This window comes from Nicotiana tomentosiformis, chromosome 1 (assembly GCF_000390325.3).
Source record: "Nicotiana tomentosiformis chromosome 1, ASM39032v3, whole genome shotgun sequence".
Lineage (NCBI taxonomy): Eukaryota > Viridiplantae > Streptophyta > Magnoliopsida > Solanales > Solanaceae > Nicotiana > Nicotiana tomentosiformis.
Window position 1 is genome coordinate 46,068,964 of NC_090812.1, and position 24,742 is coordinate 46,093,705.

Genomic DNA, 24,742 nt, shown 5'->3' on the forward strand with positions numbered 1-24,742 from the left:
CGAAAAAGAAGGAAGTGGCTACCAGCAGATAGAAGATAGGCATCAAATTAATATAAGGATTCTAAGAAAATTTGTTAAGTTCAATGATCAAAAAAGAAAAATTATTATATGGTAGGGCTTTTCATGTTGCTAACTGTTTGTTCTATAATTAAACTAATTCTTTTCGTATTCTCTAATTAAATTGGATAATTAATGCATAATAATAATCACATCCTATAGTGGAATATATTTCTATGCACTATTTGTATATCTTTGTTATAGTTTACTTTGAGACTTGAGAATTATTATCTTTTGGTTAGTTATCGTTATTATTAGAAAGTTGAAGAAAGAAAAAGAGATTCGACATTTTTTAAAGAAAGTGAACGGTTAGAGAAGTAAGAAAGGGGGAAAGGGGGGAAAAGAAAAAGTTAAAGATAAAATGGTTTAAGGGGGGGGGGGGGGGGGATGGAAATAAAAAACAAAAATTACATAACCGATTCATATAATTAGATATTTATATGCACCTAATAGTGCAAAGAACTAACCATGTCTTAAATTTGTTAAACATATGCACAGAAAAAGTTTTTCTTGAAATTCTTTTCCTTCTTTAATTTCTTTTAACGAAAATAAAAGTATTGTTTCAATTATATAGATTATACAAAAATCAAGTATTTTTGGAAGACTAAAAACTCTAAGTGAATGAAAAATTATGGAAAATATATAAAGCTGTGTGTGGATACTATAATTGGTTAAAACTTGAAATATTTGAATTTAAGACAAAAGAAATTTTATAAATTTTGGCATTCGTAAAATCTAATAATCCGCGCTCGCGGGGGTGGATTCACTAGTAAGGCAATAAGTTTGATGCGTAATTGACATATGAATACGAACATTTATTGGATAAAATAAATAGGAATCTTGTTAAGTTGGTTGGACATTAACAGGGTTGTTACTTCTTAATAAAAAAACGTGTCAAATTCTAAGTCTCATTATTATACGGTAATAATATAAAACTGATTACAAATGCTTGACATATAAATATATATAACTAATGAAACCGAGAAACATCACACAAAAAAGAACACCAACATAATATAATAAATATATATAACTAATGAAACCGAGAAACATCACACAAAAAAGAACACCAACATAATATATAGAATATTGAATGATTTCAATGAAGGCATGACAAAAAAATGAATCAACGTGGATAAAAAGAGAGCAAATTGCACTTTTAATATGGACTAATCACTTCTTATATTTCTGTTTTGAATTATGCACATAATACCTAGCTTTAAATAACGAGTAAAAATAAAATCTTCACCGAGAAACGGTGGTTAAACTTTAACAGATGAAATCATGTTCCTTATATATGAATTATTTATCAATCTTTTTGAGAGTTCAAAGTTCTTTTCAATTTTGGGAGGGATAAAAACACAGCAATAACCTCCAAAATTTATCCCTTCCTGTTATAAGCAATTGAGTCCTCTAATGTGAAATGAAAATTAAGCTGCCTTGCGTTTTAATAATATTCCTAATAAAATTCACTTATGTATTTTGACTTAACAAAGTATTAAAAGTTGTAGTTATCTTAGTATTTATTTCTAATATATATTCAGTCGCTGTGATTTAGAAAATAGTTTATAAGACAATGATTTGGTCTTCCACAATTCTAATACGAAACTGCATTAGTTGCTTGGCCCCTCGGTGGTAACTTTAGCAAAGCTTTGCCTCTGCTGGAATTTAAACCCGAGTTTCCCGTGGTATATTCGAGCTTCATTGACGCTAGATGCGTGCTTTCTAAAAGAAATAATATGATACATGATCCCTCCGCCATTGCATGAATTAAAAGAAAACTTACTGATGCAGAAGCGCCTTGAGTAGTAGCACAGCAGATGATGCATCATGTTTGTAAAGGATTCTAAATTCTTTGTGATCATCACAATTCAGTCACAGCACTACACTGTAAATATTCTGCGTAAGCTGAAGCTAGTACAAGTTCATTTTTTCGACAAAATCCTACTACATTCTGTTGAAAATGAATTTTTTTAATGGTAACACTGCCATAGCAAGTTTAAAAATTCTAAATTCTTGGAAGAATTTCTACTTCAATGAGATTACAATATGCTAATCTCTACAAGAACAGAACCAAACCTATATCTCTTCTCCATCCAACCACTTTATATGTCTTTGAAGAGGGTTGCTGCAGCTAAACAAAGATCCCAGAGCTAACATACAAAACTAGGAACTGAAGGACCAGATGTGACCACTTTTTAGCAAAATCTGATGAGTAACTTCTCAAGGTCCGGTCTTTCATTGCAAAACTAAAGTGAGGATGTGATTGACTGGTAACGTGCCAGTCCCTCACCATTGTTTCTTCCATCAACGAATCACTATCTTCTTCCAGCTTCATATTAAAGGGATGAAGAATTTGTTTTCTTCCAGCCACTTATCTGGCTAAGTACTTAAATCCTCCTGTTCAGAATATGAATTGACAAGTTAGAAATTGCCGTCATCGAAAAGAAAAAAGAAATTGGCAGTGAATGATAGATACAGCCATAATATGAAATAATCTACGGAAAAGGGCCTAAAGTGGCCCCGAAGTATCGAATTTGGTACAATAATGCCCTCCTTCCACCTTTTCAAATAAAAATGCACTTACCGTTTAACTTTTGGCTCAGTCATGCCCTTATTTTTAACAATCTTTTATTTTTTAAAATTTTTTTTTTTTAATCCACGTGTAATATTTTTATTGGCTGAACTTAAAGACCAGCCCTCATACACTAACCCACCCGTTATCGACCCGCCCCCCTTTAATTGGAACCTTTCTCCTCCAAATTGGAACCTTTCTCCTCCAAGGCAGATACTTTGTTCAAATCTGCAGCTTTGCTACGAACCATATCAGCCACAGTCTGCTTCAACTTGTTCCTTTCTTGACGAAGGGCATCAAATGAAATTTTTTGATTATGGATAAACATTGACACATGAGGTGGAAATTGTTCATCGCGCCATTCCCAATAACAACCACCATTCTTCTCAGAACAACAACATTTGTAGAATCTACGACCACCATTTATAGGTGTCGTAACAGTAAAATGGTTGGCAATTAATCCACAATAACATGCACGGGAATCACCTTGGTCAAGAGAAGAAGCAGAAGAAGATTCAGACATTTGAAGCTAAAGGAAGAATAGTTATTAATATAAATTTCAGAAGAAGATACAAAGTTGGGAGGTAGGAGATGGGAGAGGGAGAATTTGAAGAACCCTAATGAAAAGAGGAAGAAGAAGAAGTAGTTGCGTCTTTAAAGAAATGGTTCTTTGGGTTAAAACGAACTAAAGGGGGGCGGGTTACGGGTGGGTTAGTGTATTAGGGCTGGTCTTTAAGTTCAGTCAACAAAAATATTACACGTGGAATTAAAAAATAAAAACTGTTAGAAATAGGGGCATGGCTGAGCCAAAAGTTAAACGGTAGGTGCATTTTTATCTGAAAAGGTGGAAGGACATAATTGTACCAAACTCAATACTTCAGGGGCACTTTAGGCCCTTTTCCGAATAATCTATTCAGAAAACTCTACTTAATACTTCTCACATGCTCCAGTACAAAGTACTCCACCCCCACCCCCACCCCCACCCCCCAAAACAGGATTTATTCAGATTATGTTTCATTTCAGGACTTTGAAAAAAGTTCCCAAGTGGAAAGGATCTAAGTTAGACTCTTCAAGAGAGTGATATGACAATTAGAGACTAGACTGCAACACCAGCTCAGTTTCACAACTGCAAATTGAACAAATGCACCAGAGTAATGATTTCGAAAATTCCCCTGAAAGTGAACATAAATATTACCTTTGATGATGAGGTGAAGATGGCTGATCTGGAGAAGAGCGTTGCCCAGAAACTGCATGAAATCTCTGTTCCTCGAATGCTCCCCGTTGTCGACTTACCTCACCTGGCTGAGGTTGTTCATTTACACCTGAAAATCCTACTGGACCCAGAGACCCAAACTCAAGCTGTTCTCCATGTGAACCATAACTGGCGTTGTCGTCAAATGGATACAGCATTACAAAAGGGGATCCACCAGGTCCATTTGAAGTCCCTCCACTTGGGTTCATTGCTGTTAAAGGATACATGCCGTATGCTGCATTAGGAGGGCCACCGTGGCTTGAGTTTCCACGCAATGGACCATTTTGGGACAGATAAGAAGGAATGGAGTCATGTCTATGTGAGCTCCAAGATCTGTCTGCCCGGCTATCACTGGATGCCAACCGATCCACTCTTGAGTTTGATTTCTCAGATTGGCTGCGGTTGTAATTGCGCCCAGCAGCACGAGATTTTGAATTCATATTCCAATTCCCCTCTCTGTCCACATGGTTATCGTTTCTCTCGTAGCTGTAATTGCCCCTTCTTGTACTAGATGAGTGCCGATCCCTAGCTGACACCTTCTGAAGCGACATCAAATTGCAAAGGTAAAATATCCACTTGAAATGATAGTACCACGTCTCAATCAAAAAGATCTTGTGTACAGAATAGAAGAGTTTTACACAAAATCAAGCTTCCGTAATGGAAAGATAGGCAAGATGATTATGTGAGCTTCATGGACATAATATAGGTAATGTCTCACTGTAACCATCCTCAGCATCAATTCAAAAGCATGGAAAAACAAAGCAGAATAGTGATTCTACTTTTCACAAACATCTCTCGTGGAACAAGTTACAAGGATAATGTTGTCTACCACTAATAAAAGAGGCATCTGAGCAACCATTTTTTATCCTAATGCTTGAACATTTATGTGAAAAGGACAGAATGAAAACATCGGATTGCATTAATAAATCTATAAATCACAGTCAGCACGATGAGAACAGGACGATTAGTTAAGAAACAAGAAGAGAGATGTGCAAGAATATTTTTTTTTGGAAACAAAAGATGCACATATTTCTCTACAATATCCACCTAATACTATCTATTAAAGAGAGATAAAAAGAGATATAGATATAAAATTTAATAATGTACAGCTTTGATACTACTTACAGGATTTGGCAGGTACGTCCCAGTCCCGCTACGGAATCTTGGTATCTCATCAACATACCGTTGAAACATATTAGGAGGTCTATTAGAAACAGATTGAAGTGGTGCAACGGGCAATACACGAGGACCATAGCTCATCAACTGAGTAAAGAGGTTCATGTTGGCTGAATGAGGTCTTCCAGGACCATCCCATGGGAAACGACCCTGTAAATATACAGGGGGTACCATAACTGGAGAAGGATAAACAAGTGGTCCAGGATGTCTAGGGTTTTGGCAAAACCTTCCATATTGCAAATTTTGAAAATGACTAGCAAAGTCACTGTTAAGTATATCGGACTTGTGTTCACCAGGCCCCTCCATAGAAGTGGGCCCCCTAAAAGAGCTGGATGGAGTTAAATCTTCAGAGCGGTCAAGTCCCTCAGATGTATCAAAGTTCTGACCTGAATCACTATGATCTAGGCATTCTTCTCCTAAATGGCTTGTTGAAGAATCAGGAGTTCCTGCCTCAGGTGGAATATTATATATTGGAAGCATAGTGAGAAATGGAACTGGTGGCCCAGTGGGATAAAATGCAATAACCCCAGAATTATCACCCATTCTTTGCCGAGAACCAGGCCCAATAAGCATTGGTGCGATGGGTATCATTGGGTCTGATCCACTTGTCTGAGCAACTTCATGTTCAGGCACATGCCTTGCAAGGTGCATGGAAATAACAGATTGAGGTCCTTGGCTCCTCTCAGCCATTTCAGTACCCACGTTTGACACAGAATTCCAATCCTGATCATCCTCCTCAGCTTGATCTGACACATGGTCAGACATCATTTTACCTTTTCCATAACCAGTAGCTGGCTCTGTGGCAGCTGCTTTTTTCCCCCGCCTTTCCCTTGTTGACTTTGTGCTTTTAGCGGATGACCCATCCCAAGAACTCTCAGAAGAGGTTTTACTTCTCATTGAACTACTATGAGCACTGGACGAGAACCTGGAACTTGCCATCCTTTCTTCAGCATAAATGTCATTCGCTCTGCTATCCTGAAGAATATTATCAGAATGTTCTTCCCTAATTGGCCCATGTTTTTCCTTCATATACTTCTGCTGAGCTCCCAGAGAGTTACCAGAGCCACTAACCCAAGATGAAGGAACAAAGTTAAAACCTGAATGTATAGATTGTTGCTTAAGATCAGATTGAAGTGTTTCGTAATTTCCATTTTCTGGGTCAAATCCAACACTGGAGCCAGCATCTGGCTCTTGCCAGAAATCATTTTCTGCCTCGCCTGAGTTCATCTCCATAGAGCTAAAATTTTCATTATTGCGGTCAATTGGATCTTCAGAAGTTGGATTCAACCCGAGGCCTGGGAAGTACTGGTTGAAATGGGGTGAAATCAACCCATGCGGAAATTGCATGTTCGAAAATGCAGGATCCATAAACGGATAATTAGTGGGAACTCCTGGCATATTTCGTTGATTATAGCCCATAGACGTCAGAAATGAGGGAGAGATAGGAAAAGGTAACTGAGCTGAAGCCCAATTAAAAGGAAAATGAACTTGACCATTAAATCCATGGATTGAAGTAGATGCCATCATATTCACAAGATCTTGCTCTTCCTGATGCATCCCCTGTGTCCCCCCACCAGTCGACGAGAGCTCTTCATTCAGAACATCGATGCCTGATTCTCGGTGAAAGCTATTTGATCCACCGTTGGATTCGGTCCCAAGATCATGACTCTGGAGGGATGGAATGTGTCCGACAGATGGCGTGTTATCATTTAGAGTTCGACCGCTCTGACCTGCAACATTTTCAGATCCTTGATTCCTCCTCTTATAACTGCTGTCCTGCCTCATCGGAGTGGGTTGCATTTTTGCAGTCTCTGGAGCTCTTCCATGCCTTTCTTGATTGTTACTATCACCATAGGTGTCTGTAAGCTCAGGACTAGACCGCGTTCTGGCAAAAACAAACCTACCCTGTATATCATTCAGTATTTGATCAGATTTTGAATCTCTCTGAATTTTGTCAGTATGTGAAACCTGAGAGGTAGCGGTTTCCTTCTGCAATTGATCAGAAACCCTTGAGTTGCTCAAATTGCTGTGGCCCTTTCGGTTTTCAGTATAAGAGGACACAGAAAAATCATTTGTTCTAGAGAAGGTTCCAGAAGAATGGTTAATATATTGAGAAGAAGCATTCCGTGGATTGGCTCCCTCCACCTTACTCACCTTTTTTCCACTGGGTTTGACCCTAAAATTCTGAGACTCCGGTACGTCATCTAGTGTTGACAATCTTACGCGTGACAATTCAGCCTCTGGGGCATCAGGCCTTTGGCCACTGCCATGCCTGTCCCAAGTATTCATAAAAAACTGATTTACTTCATATATTAGATTTTCTTTTGGGCAGTCCAGCAATCTTGCCAGCCTTTTGGCACCAAATGCAAACGCACTCCGTATCCTATAAAAGTTACCTGCCAGAATTATAATCAGCCGAAATGAAGTACCAAGAAGAAATGATGTAAAGAACACGCCATATCTAGGAAATGATCTAAAACCATGCAGTTATTTTCTATTAAGCAGTTGTCATTCAAGGCTGTGCCTTATGAATTTCCCTCACTCAGACTTTTGCTAGTCAAAGAAATTTTAACTTAAGATACTAAACAATTGAATTACTTTCTGTTCTTCTAGGACACCAACACACATCATGTAAAAAGCAGTGGTGGCAGACCCTTTTTGCTGATATGGTTAAACCCACCCCTCCAAAACCCACCTGCCGAGGAGTCACCAGCCCTTCCCCATTTTGCACCCTAGGTGACTGAAACCCCCAACCTCAAGGTTGTAGGTGGAGAATGTTCTCCTCTAGGTTATCCCTCACTCATCAGTGGTGGCAGAAATTAAACGTCAGAACCTTCAAAATATATAATTAAATCTACCGTCAGAGAAGTAAAGAAATTACGGAAAATATTAAGAACTGCAACTAAATGTAAGTGAAAGCTCATGTTCAAAGACCCCCGTAAGTATGGCCAAGAGTGAACAGAAGTTAATTAAAAAGATGACATCAGAGCCTATATTGACATAATTAGTGAACAAGAATATCCAAATTTCAAGTACCTTTACTCACACTACGACCAAGGTTGTTGTTTACTCGTAAAGGATCAATCACATTAAAATGTTTAGAGACAAAAGGTTGCCCTTGGTTTTCCTGCCCACCAGGAAAAACAGCATACACGGAGCTACAGGCATCAAGAAACAATTTGCTGAGAAGCAATTCTCCACCATCTTTGCGAGGAGGTTCCGCTGTAACACGACGCCCACAACAAAATTAAGCCATCAAATTAACTCAAGCAAAACTACAGGAAATCAAAAATACTAAATGACCCTACACATGTGCATTACCAGCGACATCAGGAAGTGAACTAATAGCCACAGGACCCCATAAACTAACACAAAAGTTGTCCCAATCAAAGTTGCTGAAGAACTCCAAGAAGCGGAAAAGGACCTGAGTATGAATTGTAAACATTAAAGAACAAGAAATAAAACCCGTAAAAAAATAAAGAGGAAAAAATAAACATCAGTCAAAAGTTAGTCACCTCAAGTGGCCCAGAAAAGGAATTGTTGAACACATGAAATATGTAAAGAACTAAGGTTTCCAAGGCATAAGTTGAAATGAGACCGTGATGAGCACCCAGTATACGGCTCTCATAATAACACCATGCCTTAATCAAGATAATGCTGCGCTTGAATAAATGATTCTGGTTTATCAGGTGATCAACCTACAAATAACAAACAAGTACAGTAAAGAGTTCATGCTCCTTTACTCAGAACTCTTTATTTCTCCACTAGTTCCATTTTAGGATAAGTACTTAGCACAGCATGTAAAATCTATGGTTGTATCATCAAACAGCAGATTTTGTAATAGCATAAGAAACTACACACCTCCTCCAGGAAGCAAAGGGTACATAGACCCCCTAGCTGATTGAAAGATATGTCAACCACGATATTTTCAACTAAACATTTTATTAACTTCACCTGCAGTCAGAAAAAAAGAGAACAATGAGAGGGATTCATTGACAACAGAATCACCAAGGCACTGGTGCAAATAAAGAGTAACTACAGAAAATTCAACTACATAACCAAGTAAGCACCATTAGCATCTACTATCCTTATTACGCTATCCAAGTAGAGAAAGATGAATGATTATTCATCTTGAAGTATTAGCTTTCTTTCTTTCCTTTTTTTCTGAAACAGATATATTAGCTACAAACTTAAATAACATTTCCTTTATCTCCCAACTCCACTCAACACTATAATCTCTTAGAGCCCATCCTTGGTCCCAGATAATAGTGGAACTGGAGGATATTCCTCACAACTTGCGAAAAGTCTATGCAATGAACATACTCCAACTAGATAAGTCTTAAAATATTCTATATGTAGCTTCATGAGCTCCGATAATAACATAGGTATCACTACATCTGATTGATAAGATCCACACCGGAAGGGTCAAGTAACTGCAGAAAAAGACCAAAGAGGTTTTCTATGGAGAACTTATACACCCATTTCTCAGTTCCTGATAGATAGTCGGACAGAACAAGGGGAGAGAAAAATGTCTGTGTCTAAGCACTAAAAAAATTACACTGTTGTGAAATCAATTGTAATCATTCCTAAAAGCAAGGGCAATACTATTAAGAAGGCATAAAAAGTATTACAGTTAGCGACCTCGGGAAGGAGCATTACAACAAATCCAACTATAGACGTAAAACTATATACATGATGAAATTCCCTAAGTTCTTCAATATACTTAGTGGGCGTTTGGACATAAGAATTGTAAGATTCCAAAATAGGGGGAAAATTTTTTTCAAGTGAAAATGGTATTTGAAATTTAGAGTTGTATTTTGACATGAATATAATTTTGGGTTGTTTTTTAAGTTTTGTGAGTGATTTGAGTGAAAATTTTGAAAAACAGCTTTTTGGAGTTTTTCAAATTTTCGAAAATTTCCAAAATGCATCTTCAAGTGAAAATTGAAAATTTCATGAACAAACGCTGATTTCGAAAAAAAGGGAAAAATTTCTTATGTCCAAACGGGCTCTTAGTGTGGGGAATGAAAAATGCAAACAGAATATATGATGATACCAATATAACTCCAATTAAATATCCGAAGAAGGTAGACTAAGGGGAAAAAATGTATATTAAATGCCAGATGCAACATTCCTTCAATCAATAAATAGGAGCATTGGGAAGAACACTTGAAACTGATGATTTTGCAGAACTTCTTGTGATGCTTAACAAACATGAAATATCAGACAGAAGTCAATTTAGTTTTTTTACTGGCATGCAATCTCATAAATAAATTACTCTTGAAAGTTGAAACACATAATCCCAAAGAGTCATAAATCATCTACACGTACGAGACCAAATGTTAAACACTTGATTCTATGATATCTTCGTATAAAAGCATTAAGAAAGAGACTTAATATAGCATTGACACAATTTTTAGAATACTATAATTCTGCTCTGACAACTAGAGTGAAATACAATCATACTTTTAATGTTTGTATGAGATGCTCCTTTAATGCTAATTAGGATTTGTCTCAAGTAAATATGAGAGAAATGTTTCATTACTTTTGCAACTTTAAAAAAGGGATCAAATGAGTGTCACATATTTTCATAGGAATAGTTCCTTCTATTTTTTTATAAGGCAAGATAGTTCCTTCCATATTAATTAAAAAATCAAATCAGCAGATGGTAAGTAATCTCAAATAGATATGGTAACACAATTTTTCATTACAAAATTATCAAAGAAGAACCAAAGTTTTGATAGTTGCACAGAGAAATCTTCGGCTAAAGTGACCATAACCACAAGACAGAACCATTGCGTAAACCATAAAATAAGAAACTAGACAGTGCATGTTTTCTTGCATCCAAATGAAAAGGAAAGAAATTCTCTGAAAAGCCAAAAGGAAAGAAAAGTTTCAAAAGATTGATCCAAAAAATAGTCACAAAAGCAAATTTTAATTTGTTTTTGAAATTCAACAGCAAATATCAAAATATAGTCAGCAGGGAAGCTCCATAACTTTATACCATCCTAGATTAGAATCCCAAAAACAAGGGACAAGTGAAATTCAAGTCCCAACTATAACCAACAAAAGATACTCATGGCACCATCTAGTTTTCTGAATTAAAAAAATACCCGAACAGTACTCCTTATAATTAAAAGATACTCCTAAAACATTCTCCATCCTATCAGAAGTCAAAAGTTGCCGAATTCCAATTATCTCCTAAAGAAAGCTAGCCAGAAAACTACCTACTCTCTCTAACAGGCATCAACGCAGAGGATTAAGAATATGTGCATGCAAATCTCAAAGAAAAGGGGTTTATGGCGAGGACTTACTTCTGCCTGAATGTACTGAACCTCCTTGACATGAAATTCAGCATTTTCATTTTTCTCCTCTTTCTCTAGCATATCACGAACCTGATGAGCCCATGTATCTTTTAAACTTTGGTTATTACTGAAGGCAGTTAAATCAATGTCCCCGTCAGGAAGATAAGTCTTCAAGGGTACTGAGCCGAATGTAAAAACCTGGAAAATCTGAAGCGGTTAAAAGAAATTTACAAGCAAAACGCCAAAAAATGAGACAAAACATAAACAAGGCTGGAACTTTTTTGTGTTCAGATGAGCAAATAGAACAAAGTCCTATATGGCAACTCCAAGTAACCACTTCCATTGTGAAGGAAGACTTACAACCGGAAAAAAAAAAATAGTAAAATGTAGAAGTCATGCTTGAAGACTCATTTCACCCAGTAAATTCATTATCTTTACTGGTATCTGACATAGAACAAAGTTTATTGACATATCAAATGCTATGTGTGTATGAGAACGACGACTCCACTCTTTTAGGAAAGATTGATTGCGAGGCAATAGTTAGAACCACCAAAGAACATCACCAGTCCACCTTGTCCTCTCTTCACCCACCTCCACCACATACCCACACTCTACATTCTCTTCCATTTTCCCACTTCAGAACTCATTAGCCTTCATAATATCGCCAACTATTTCTATCCAACCTTTGTATCTAATCCGCTCCCTTTACTTCTGTAAATAAAAGAAAAATAGAAATCTGCACTTCATAGTAATATTACCTACAACAACAACAACAACAACAATAACCCAGTATAATACCACTAGTGGGGTTTGGGAAAGGTAGTGTGTACGCAGACCTTACCCCTACCCTGGGATAGAGAGGTTGTTTCCAATAGACCCTCGGCTCCCTCCCTCCAAGAACTCCCACAAGAAAATCCAAACTTTTAACCAAATAGCCAACTTAATCTGCCGTTTCATATTCAATAATGAGCTCCAGAATGCAGAATAAAGATCACTAATTTCAATAAGATGTACATCATTTTAGAAGTTTACAATGCAAACTAAAGTTCCTAATGCATTTAGAACAAGAAAACTCATTGGTCCTTCTTCATAGAGGTAGTAAGTAACTCATATCACAGAGAAGTAGCAAAATGTCACATAACATAACAACAGATAAATCCAACAAAATTGCAATGTAACCAAAATTCAAGACAACCTGACATGGGAAACATTTCATGATGAGACGCTGAACGTAATCAGCAACAGCATTTCTGCGCTCCTCGGATGGTTGGTTAGGCTGAATGCAGGCAATGAGCTCAGCAGTCCTTTCCTCAGCCTTTGACCATCTCTCAGAGTCAAGGACTCCGATCACGGGTCCTGCATCGGGCACTAGCCCATTCGGCAATAGCCCACTTGGCTCTGCCCATTCCTCATGTTCTCCCATACAACTACTTGTTTAACCTCACTACAAATTGTTCAATGAAAATCCAACCTTTTCTCCCCACAAAGCTAAACTAGCAACCCCTTTATCAAGTATCTCATACAAAAGCTAAATCTGAATTACAAATAAAACCCCCAAGAAAGCAGTTCAACAATATGGTTAATATATTAATAAAAGCCAAGGCCAATTCTTGAATTGCACAAACCATAAATTACCAAAAAGGGTGTCAATAGCACTTGATAGTTTTTTATATACTCCTATATATCAATCCAAAAACCCCCACCTTTTCCCCAAATTTAAAAAAAAAAAATTAAAACAAAAAGAACCCTAAAGAGGAGGTCTGATAGGAATAATTGATCAAGGGATTAAACTGGAAAAGGAAACCCTAAAAGAGAAAATCAAATAAGCCCTGAAATACAACAAAAATGACGAATCCACAACTTCTCTTGATTTTCTAACAGATAAAGATGGAATTTTTCATTCCCAAAATAAAAAATAGAAAAGGAAAGAAAATAGGAAAAAAAGGCAAATGTGTTTTTCTGGAAAGGAGAAAGGGAAGCGTAGAGAGGTGTGTGTGTGAGAATAGGAAGCACAGATTAAAGTGTGTGTCTGTGTGTGAGAGAAAATTGGAATTCAGGAAAGAGAGAGGAATTGGTTTTGACGCTTTGAGTTTGAGGATGTTGGCCTCGTAGAAAAATATTGGGGAAAGGAGGAAGAGAGATTTGTTTTTCTTTTCTTTTTTGTTATTCCTTTTTGGCCCCTTTTTATCCTTCTTCTCTATTATTTGGTGATGTTCTAATTCTAATGATCAAATGAAAGGGATGGGTCTGTAAACTTTTGGCAAATGATGGAATTTGATTATTTTAAAAATCACATAAGTTTTCGATGATGGAATTTGATATTTTAAAAATCACAAAATATATTTATTAGTATAATTAAAACCCTCTAATAAGTTTCCGCTTGAAAGAACTTAACACATGAAATTTTAATATCGTGACTTAATGAAACAATGTTAGTGCTTTTCGCAAATATTTTTAACAAAATGAGGTATGGGGGGCAGAATTGAATTTTATTAATTTATTATCTTTTAATTTGAATAATATTTCACAATTTGAATCTAGTGAATCTTCTCTCTTTTGGTATCTTATTAATAATAATACAAAAATTTATACTACTTATTATTGTGGGAAGGAAATATCAAAAGTGCATGTAGACGTTATGCATTTTGGGCCAATAACCTAAACACAGTGCCCTAGCGTAGGTCTTGGCGTTGGGCCTTACTTAGCCCTAACCAAACCCTGCTCAATTTCTTTTCTTTTTTTTATTGTTTTCTGTTTTTGTTACTATTTAAATTTAATAATATATTACTTTATTTTGAGAAGGTGCGTTTTTTTTTTTCATTTTCTTGATTTTATCGCTCCTCTACGCTATATACACTTTCATGATATGTCTTTTGCCTTTATATCTTTGTGTATTTCCTTTCTCTTCATAAAATATAATCATCAACTTCAGTTTACTGCAAATGTTACTAATGTGTGTTCATTGATGTGTTGTTAATTTTTACCTCCTTATCACTAGTTTCTAATGTACATTTTCATGACATCTTTTGCCTTCATCTCTGTGTTATCCCCTTTTCTCTTTAGCATGTATTTCATTATGTTTAAATTTATGGATATCTAAATTGTCAAGTGTTTTTCAATTAATTAATATGTTAATTTTACATTAAAATATTGACTATTTTAAAGCTATTAATGTGTTTACACGTATCATGTGTTCTGTTTATTTAAAACTTTATATGTGTGTGTATTTTGAAAAGAAGTAGCCCGGAGAATTAACAACAACAACAACAATAACCCAGTAAAATCCAACTAATGGGGTCTGGGGAGGGTAGTGTGTACGCAGACCTTACCCCTACCCCCAAAGGAGTAGAGAGGCTGTTTCTGAAAGACTCTCGGCTCAAGAAAACAAAAAGACAAAAGGACAAAAGGAGACAATATTAGTATCACCACAACAGTCATAGGAAAAATAGGAATACCATGAAATGCAGAAGAAAGATGCAAAGCAAATGCGATAGCTAGTAAATAGGACATGCACTGAAAAGCGAAGTAGTAAAACACAACATTGTCACTAGCTATCTTAGACAAAAACCCTACCTGGCTAGTCCCACACTGGTACGAAGTAAGTCAAGACTCAACTACATCCTAACCTACAACTCTAATACTCGACCTCCACATCTTCCTATCAAGTATCATGTCTTCGAAAATCTGGAGCCTCGCCATATCCTGTCTGATCACCTCTCCCCAATACTTCTTAGGCCGGCCTCTACCTCTTCTCGTACCCTCCACAACCAGCCGTTCACAACTCCGTACCGGAGCATCTGGATTTCTCCTTTGAACATGTCTGAACCATCTAAGTCTCGCTTCCCGCATCTTGTCATCAGTGGGAGCCACGTGCACCTTCTCCCGAATAACATCATTCCTAATCTTATCTATCCTAGCGTGCCAGCACATCCACCTCAACATTTTCATTTCTGCTACTTTCATCTTTTGGATATGTGAATTCTTAACGGGTCAACACTCAACTCATACAACATGGCCGGTCTAATCACTGTGGGACTAGCCTTGAGAATTAAGTCAATTCAAAAAGTTCAGTATCGATTCAAGCGGTGTAGATCCATTAAAATGGTCCTTGGTGGTGATATGCATTGTTGTGCTGTTCTCCTACCATTGAATCATTACGTGTTCCAGTTGTTTTTATCTATGTATAGGCTAAGTATAACAATGCTTGGGAACACATAGTTGACATATGACGCGAAAAAGAAGAAAAAAACGAGTTATTATCAATGGATGATGGTTAATACTTGATAGGATAAACTCTAGCATGTTTAACGCCAAATGGCTTTCTTGCAATTGTAATAATAAAAAAATTACATTTCAGGGTTATCAACATTAGAGGAAAAGGACTATTATAGAGGTAAACAACAAGCTATCACATGATAACATTACGGACGGAGGTAACCTATCGGTTAGGAGTTCTTTTGAACTCATAACTTTCGATACGAAGTTTATATATATATATATATATATATATATATATATACTAAAAAACTTACTAAAAATCTTATACACTACTAGAAAATCGTGGAATTCTGATCGAAATTTCTGACTGAAAAAAATAGTCGAAAATTTCAGACCAAATCGGTTGGAAAATAAAAAAAAAAAATCAAAAATATAATTTTTTAAAAATAATTTCGACCACATTTCCGACCACTATGGTCGTAATTTTTGGCGCAAAAGCCCGGGAATTTATTTCCGACCAAATCTGTCGATATTAAACTTTTAAATTTTGACGGTTTGACTAGTTCGACTTTATTAGCGACTGATTCGGTCGGTATTTTTAAAATAAATAATTAAATATTTTCGACCAAATTGGTCGGAAAATTATTTTAAAATCCTACCCGACCCCGTTCCCAACAAAACAGATGCATTTTCCCTTCTTCTTTCTCTCCTCCTCCTCTCTCCCTCTCATCCTTCACCATTTTTCTCCCTCTAGGTAAGGTTCTCTCTCTCTCTCTCTCTCTCTCTCTCTCTCTCTCTCTCTCTCTCTCTCTCTCTCTCTCTCTCTCTCGTTTTCTCCTCCTGTCTCCCTCTCACTCCTCCTCCATTGATTCTTCAACCTCCTCCTCTATTTTCCCTTAATTTCTTAACTTTTTTTTTCTTTTTTGCAACAGTGGCGCCGCAACAACTCCACCATCTGTCACGACCCCAATTTTCCTCCGTGGGATGTCGTGATGATACCTAGTCTATAAGACTAGGTAAGCCTAATAATTTGCGGAATAAATAAATAATAAGTTTAACTTTGATCTCAACACATGATATATAAATATAAAACTGCAGAATCCATAATTTGCAACTCCCAAAACTTGGTGGAAATAAGTCACAAGCTTCTAAGAGCAATTATTAAGTGTCTCTATATATTAGAGTCTAAAGAAAACAATACAGTAAGGATAGAGAGGAGACTACGAGGTCTGCGGACGCTGGTAGATATACCTTGAAGTCTCCCCGTGCGGTCCAACTCACTGATATCTGGTCTGGTGGGAAGAACCTGGATCTGCACAAAAAGATGTGCATAAGTGTAGTATGAGTACACCACAACGGTACCCAGTAAGTGCCAAGCCTAACCTCGGTAGAGTAGTGTCATGACCCAAAATTCCACCACAGGCGTCGTGATGGCACCTAGTCCCTAAGACTAGGTAAGCCGATTTCAATTACATTTTTGGAGATTTTTTTTTAATATGAATAAGTAATCAAAACTAACAGCTGAACAAATATGAATATACAACCTCCTAAGACTGGTAGTACTAAGTCACGAACTCTAACTGAATACATGGGATGATCACGAGGACCGAATATACAATACTGTTTGATTAAAAATTAACAGTACAATGAAATGAAAAGACTCCAAGGGACTGCGACGACCAAGCAACTCTACCTTGAATCCTTACGATCCCTTTTAAACTCTGCCCAAGTCCGATATCTTCAATACCTGGCTCTGGACAAAAATGTGCAGAAGTGTAAGTATGAGTACACCACGGTCGGTACCCAATAAGTATCAAGACTAACCTCAGTGGAGTAGAGACGAGGTACAGTCAAGACACTCACTAGTCCAATACCCTGTGCAATGTAATATACAAAATAATAGGTAACAAATAACAATATGGGCAACATAAAACAACTAGTGATGTGCATAGTAAGACAATAAAATCACCGTTAATATCGCTCAACAATTGATAAATACAATTACACCCAGTTAGATCAAGTTCTTCAATTAAATATCTTTCACACGTAATTCTTACGAATAAAACTCTTTTTCAAATATAATTTCCTCAAATAAACATCTTTCGAATATAAAATTCTTTCAATAAATCTCTTCAAATATAATTTCCTCAAATAAATATCTTTCAAATACAATTCTTTCATATAATTCTTTTAAATAAAAATCCTTCCAAATACATATTTTGAATATAATTCTTTCAATTCAAAAGTCACCATGTGACACCTCATTTCATAATCATAAAAATACGGGTCTCAGCCCATTTTTATATTTTTTGTAAATACGGGTCTCAGCCCATTTTCATATTTCCATGGCACTTCGTGCCCATAATTAAATCATCATATTTTCCCCGGCACCTCGTGCCCACTTTTCATATCACAGCTGCACGGACTGTTCACGTGCCAATATTATTATCATTTAATCACATCACCTCGTACCCACCTTTCATATCACAACTGCATGAACAATTCACTTGCCAATATCTTCATTATTTACTCAGGGCATCTTGTGCCTACATTTCATTTTATATTCCGCCTAGCAATAGCCACAAGCTCTCAATTTCAACATAAATCAGATTGTTATCAATTTACCAACAACAAGACAAATTGCACAAGGTATGAAATAAACACAAGAAAATCACAACATCACATGAAAATCACCAATACCAAACTCCACATCATCACATATCTTCCCTAACAATAGCCACCCTTATCGCTCATATTGCCACCTTTATCGCTCCTATAGCCACCCTTATCGCTTTGCCCAAACAATATAAATAGCCACCATTATCGCTCCTATTGCTACCCATGTCGCTCCTATAGCCACCCTTATCGCTCTGCCCAGACAATATTCCAACAAAACACAACAACAATAAAATGCCACCCTTATACCCACATAATATCAACGGTGAAATGCCACCCTTATCTTCCCAAAATAATAACTCACACAATACAATAATTTACACGGAAAATTATCACGATAACATAACAAAAATCAATTCATATCACAATTTGCCCAATGGCCACAACCAAAATTTTAAAGATACAACCAAATCAATTAATTTCACAACAAATAGCCGAAGGCCCTATACAATGTATATATCACCCCAAAAACAATCAACAGAGATAGAAATTACTCAGCATAAAGCAAAGCCTTTATTAATCCAAACTTAGATAATTATATTAACACTTTTTTTTTTAAACTTGCTTAATTAATTATTTGCATAAGAAAAATTTATATTGAAATTAAATTACAAGAAATATCAAAACAACAATACTCATGAAATTACATAAATTTTATAACAACAATCACATCAAAACAAATTCAACAACAAGGATTTAGGCATGACAAATAGATGATTTAATAAATTCTAACAATTATCCAAATTACTATACAATTTGCCCAAGACTTTAACTCAATAAATTTTGCACATATAAGCCTGAGTACGTACTCGTCACCTCGCGTACACGGCTTTTCACATTTCACAAATGGCATATAAGACTCAATGTCTAAGGGGTAATTCCCCCACTCGAGGTTAAGCAAGACACGTACTTTTTGAAGTTATGCTGATATTCAAATTCGCCTTCTTGCTTGAATTGACCTCCTGACAGCTCAAATCTATCCAATTCAATTGTATAACTTCATTAAAATTCATCGAAAATAATTCTGGATAATAATACTTCGACTTAAAAATTTATTTCAAAAAGTCAACAAAAGTCAATGCGGGACCCGCCTCTCGGAACCCGATAAAATTTTCAGGAACCCCGAACACCCATTCCGATACAAGTTCAACCATGCCAATTTTATCGAATTCTAATAACAACTCGACGTCCAAATCTTAAATTTTCCTTTTTGCAAAAATCTTGATTTCCTCCATTTAAATCCGAATTAAATGATGAATATAATCATGGATTCATGAAATATAAATACTTTAGGATATAGAACACTTACCCAAGTCAAAGTCGTGAAGAACTCCTCCAAAATCACCCAAAAACCGAGCTCCAAAATCTCAATCGAAAATGACAAAGTGACTAATTTTTGGTCCTTATGTTGCTACCCAGTTTCGCACCTGCGGGCACTGTTCACGCACCCGCGGTCACTGTTCACGCACTTGCGGGCACTGTTCATGCTTATGTGAAAAAAAAACAGCAAGATGCCCAGAAATTCCAGCAACTTTTCTTCAAGTCCGAATTGATCTGTTAACCTTCCAAAATCCACCCGAGGCCCTTGGAACCTCAACCAAATATACCAACATGTCCCAAAATATAATACGAACTTAGTCGAGGCTTCAAACCATGTCAAACAATGCCAAAATTACGAATCGTGCATCGAATCGAATTATGAGTTTTTAAATCTTCCAACATCTATATTTTTGCGCCGAAACGTATCAAATCAATCCGGAATGACTTCAAATTCTTCACACAAGTCATAAATGACGAAATGGAGCTATTCAAATTTCCGAAATCGAAATCCGACCTCGTTATCAAAAATTCAACCTTCGGTAGAACTTTTCAAAATCTTCTATTTTTCAACTTTCGCCAAAATGCATCGAATTATCTTACGGACTTCCAAATCCAAATTTGAGCATACATCTAAGTCCGAAATTATCATACAAAGCTATTGACACTATCAAAATTTCATTTCGGGGCCGTTTGCTCAAAAGTCAACTCCCCGGTCAACTATTTTCATTTAAGCTTTTAAATAAGAATTGTTCTTTTAATTTAATTCTGAATCTTCCGAAAATCAAACTCGACCATACCCGCGAGTCATAATACATATTGCAAAACTGCTCGAGACATTAGTTCACTGAACGGGCGTAAATTCTTAAAATGACAAGTCGGGTCGTTACAAGTAGTGACGAGATCAGGTCAGGGCCCTACTGGTTTAAAAGAAAAGTAAGGCGGAAGATATAATAGTATTTTGAAATGACTGAGAATTTAAACGATAAGAAGTTCCAGAAAATATCAGCACAGTAAATAGAGGTAAACAACTGGGGGACTCCCAAGGTACCGCCTCATAGTCCCAAATGTAAATATGCACGACAAGAGGGGGGAGGGTGGGGGAGGGGATCTCCCGAGGTACCGCCTTGTAGTTCCAAAGTAAATATGCAAGACATGGGAATCTCCCGAGTAAACGCCTCATAGTAAATATGCAGTACAGGGGGATCTCCCGAGTAAACGCTTTGTAGTTCCAAAGTAAATATGCAGTACAAGGGGATCTCCCGAGTAAACGCCTCGTAGTCCCAAAGTAAATATGCAGTACAGGGGGACCTCCCGAGGAACCGCCTCGTAGTTCCAAAGTAAATATGCAGCAGGAAATCGAAGGAATAATGAATTTATGGCAAGAAAGCTCACAGTTAAATTGTAGTCCCAAAGTAAATATGCAGCAGGAAATCGAAGGAAAACACGAATTTTCAGTAAGAATCTTACAATTAAAGATTTAATTCAAATCAAGGAAAGCAAGTAATTCAACTAAGCATGTTGCACAAATTGCAAGTAAGAGTTAAGGCACGTAGACATATGATACTAGACTAAACATGATCACTGCATACGCTAAGGCAACTTAGTTAATGTATTCTAAAAGAAGACAACTCAGTTAATGTATTTTAAAAGATGACAAATCAGCAAGAATCGAATTTTTCCATAATCCGCCCATGTACGCACTCGTCATCTCGCATTCACTCGTGCTTGCATATCACCAATTGTTACAACAATACCAAATTTTAAGAGAATTTTTCCCATACAAGATTAGACAAGTCACTTACCTCAAATCTCGCTCAATTAATCGGTAAAAATGCGTTTCCCTCGACTTTTCGACTCCGAATGGCCCAAATCTAGCCAAAAGAAATTACATAACATGAATACAACTACAAGAAACTAATTTAAATAAGGAAACTACGACTTTAACAAAGAATCAAAAATTTGGCCCAAAAAGTCGATCTGGGCCCACGTCTCGGAATCGGGTAAAAGTCACAAAATCCGAAAACTCATTTAATATCGAGTTCACCCATACCAATATTACCAAAATCCGACACCAACTCGACCCTCAAATCCTCAAATCAAACTCTCCAAATCCCTAGCCTCAAACTTCTAAATTCTACCTTAAATATACACTAACTAGATGGGAAAACCAATGGGAAAACAAGATTATTGATCAAAAATAAAAACAAGGGAGTTACCTCAAGAAACCCCTCAAAAATGCTCTCAAAAATCGCCAAGACCCGAACTCAAAATGTTTAAAATGAGCAAAAATCGCGAACCCTTGCACTTAAGTGTTCTGTCCAGCATTTTCGCATCTACGGTCACTTAGTTGCATCTGCGGCGTCGCATAAGTGACAACATACCCGCATCTGCTGTTCCCTCGCTCCTGCGGTCTACTCTTCCGCACCTGCGGTGCTTTCGCTTCTGCGGGTGCGCATCTGCGCCAATACGTCTGCTTCTGCGGACATGCCTCCCCAAGCACTCGTCCGCTTCTGCGATCGATCTTCCATAGAAGCGACTCTGCTTCTGCGGCCCTTACACCGCACCTACGACCACTAGACAAATACCCTAGTCCTGCACCTGCACCCCATTGCTCGCACTTGCGGTCAGCCTTACGCATGTGCGATTACACCAGAACCAGCCCAACATCAGCTATTCCTCTAAGTCCAAAATGATCCGTTAACCATCCGAAACTCACCCGAGGCCCCCAGGACCTCAACCAAACATATCAACAAGTCTTAAAACATCATACGGACTTGGTCGAGCCCTTATATCACATCAAAAAAATGCTAAAAACATGAATTGCACATCGATTCAAGCCTAATGAACTTTAAAACTTTAAACTTCTACATCTGATGCCGAAACCTATCAAATCAAGTCCGATTGACCTCAAGTTTTGCACACAAGTTATAATTGACATTATGGACCTACTTCTACTTTCGGAATGAGAATCCGACCCCGATATTAAAAAGTTCACTCCCGGTCAAACTTTCCAAAATTCATCAAATTTTTAACTTTCGCCAATTGACACTAAAATAACCTACGGGCCTCTGATTCAACATCTGAACATACTCCTAAGACCAAAATCACCCTACTGAGCTATTGGAACCATCAAAACTATATTCTAGAGTCGTCTTCATGCAGTTCGAACTACGGTCAATTCGTATGACTTAAACCTCCATTTTAGGGACTGTATGTCTTATTTCACTCCGAAATCAAAAATAAATCCTTCCGGCAAGTTACATAACCACTAACTGAAGTAGAGGGAGTAATAAATAGGGGTTCAGGATTAATTCTCTCAAAACGACCGACCGAGTCGTTACACCATCCTTCTTCTCCGGCATTTTTTCCGATGATGTAAGCACTTCGTTGACATATATCTTGTTTTTGTTGTTAAATTTTAATTGTTATAGGTTTATTTAATTTTTTATATGAGCATCTTAGCCAGTTGAATTAGGTATGGTTGAATTTTTAGGGATTCTAGTTTTTGTAGCTTTATTTGATTTAGGTATGGTTGAATTAGCATTTTGTACAATTTAATTGTATATTTCTCTTTGTATGCTATAAGTTTTTAGGGTTCCCTATAAGAAAAACATTACACCGTTGCCTTGAATTTATCTATGGAATGATATATTAACTTTATAGTTTATTGATTTTAATTGTATTAATACTAGTTATAGTTTAAAGCTTTAGTGTAAAGCTTGTTGTACTACTACTAGGTTCATTGTTGCTTGTTAGTTTTACTATTAGAATTATATTAAATTTAATTTTTTTCAATTTCAACATTAAAATTAATTTGTATATTTGAGAAATCATTAGTTTGGATTATGTGATCATTTAAGAAGCTATTCAAATTTAATTATTATAGTTAAAGACTTATATGATTTAGAATAGGGATTAATGTGATATTTTGAGTGTTAAAAAATATTAATTTAAAAATAAAATTGTAACGACCCAACTTGTCATTTTAAGAATTTACGCTCCGTTTAGTGACTTAAGGTCTCAAGCAGCTTCGCAATATGTATTATGACCCGCGGGTGTGGTCGAGTTTGATTTACTAAAGATTCGGAATTAAATTAAAAGAACAATCCTTAATTTGAAGCTTAAATGGAAAAAGTTGATCGGAGAGTTGATTTCTGAGAAAATGACTCAGGAATGGAATTTTGATGATGTCAATAGCTCCGTATGATAATTTTGGACTTAAGAGCGTGTCCGAAAAATTATTTGGAGGTCCGTAGTGGAATTAAGCTTGAAATGCCGAAAGTTGAATTTTTGTGAAGTTTGACCGAGGGGTTGACTTTTTGATATCGAGGTAGGAATCCGATTCTGGAAATTTGAATAGGTCCGTTATGTCATTTATGACTTGTGTACAAATTTTGAAGTCATTCCGGATTGATTTGATGTGTTTCGGCACAAGTTATAGAATTTAAAAGTTTAAAGTTCATAGATTTTGATTTGGGGTGTGATTCATCATTTCGATATTGTTTAATGTGATTTGAGGCTTCGAGCAGGTTCGTGTTATGTTATGAGGCAGGCTGATATGATTGGACGGGGTCCCGAGGAGCTCGGGTGTGTTTCGGACCAAATTGGAGCTGTTTGGACTGCTGTTGCTGTAGTCTGGTTTCCTTCTTCACGGATGCGAAGGGAGTCCCGCGTTCGCGAAGAGGAATTTGAGGGACTGATGGTTTGGCCTTCGCGAACGCGAAGCTGTGGACACAAACGCGAAGAAGGTGCAGGGCAAGCCTTCGCGAACGCGGCCCAGGCAACGCGAATGCGAAGAAGAAAGGAAGATTGGGGCCTGGGGTCGTTTGGCCTTCGCGAACGTGAAGCGTGGAATGCAACGCGAAGGAGTTGGTCAGCTGGTCATCGCGAACGCGAAAAGGAAATGATGGGGCAGAAATAGTTGGCCTTCGCGAACGCGATGAAGGATTTGAGGCAGTTGGGTTTTGGCCTTCGCGAACGCGAAGCAATGGTCGCGAACGCGAAGAAGGCCTATCTAGGCAGAATTAAAAGTCCCAAAAACGGGGGTTTGAGTTCATAACTCAAAATCTAATTGGGACCTCGGTAGAAGGCAATTTTTGGAGAGATTCTTGCGTGGGTGTTTGGGGTAAGTGATTCTTATCCAGTTTTGATTAATTTTCATGA

The 24,742-nt window shown here is 37.0% G+C and overlaps 1 protein-coding gene across 2 annotated transcripts; it reads right to left on the reverse strand.

Moving 5' to 3' along the window:
* Nucleotides 1-1,888: 1,888 nt before the first annotated feature.
* On the reverse strand, nucleotides 1,889-13,531 carry LOC104118209 (uncharacterized). 2 transcript variants are annotated; one of them, XM_033661808.2, is made up of 9 exons: nucleotides 12,561-13,531; nucleotides 11,375-11,563; nucleotides 8,922-9,014; nucleotides 8,576-8,758; nucleotides 8,382-8,484; nucleotides 8,097-8,282; nucleotides 5,010-7,456; nucleotides 3,828-4,420; nucleotides 1,889-2,457 (listed from the first exon to the last, which is right to left on the reverse strand). In XM_033661808.2, the coding sequence occupies exons 1-9, from the start codon at nucleotides 12,786-12,788 to the stop codon at nucleotides 2,448-2,450; spliced, it is 4,032 nt and encodes a 1,343-aa protein (XP_033517699.1). In that variant the 5' UTR covers nucleotides 12,789-13,531; the 3' UTR covers nucleotides 1,889-2,447. The 2 variants fall into 2 exon arrangements, with proteins under 2 accessions (XP_033517699.1, XP_009627711.1); XM_009629416.4 differs by having other exon boundaries at nucleotides 3,828-4,423; nucleotides 12,561-13,530.
* Between the last annotated feature and the right edge of the window lie 11,211 nt (nucleotides 13,532-24,742).

What these genes read in the sequence shown, in the direction of transcription:
- LOC104118209 (XM_009629416.4), bottom strand. Translation starts at nt 12,788, where the DNA reads ATGGGAGAACATGAGGAATGGGCAGAGCCAAGTGGGCTATTGCCGAAT. An exon ending in CCTTTTCTGGGCCACTTGAG is followed by an intron (nt 8,485 to 8,575) that starts GTGACTAACTTT and finishes ATTCATACTCAG; the next exon opens with GTCCTTTTCCGCTTCTTGGA. An exon ending in GGACGTACCTGCCAAATCCT is followed by an intron (nt 4,424 to 5,009) that starts GTAAGTAGTATC and finishes ATGTCGCTTCAG; the next exon opens with AAGGTGTCAGCTAGGGATCG.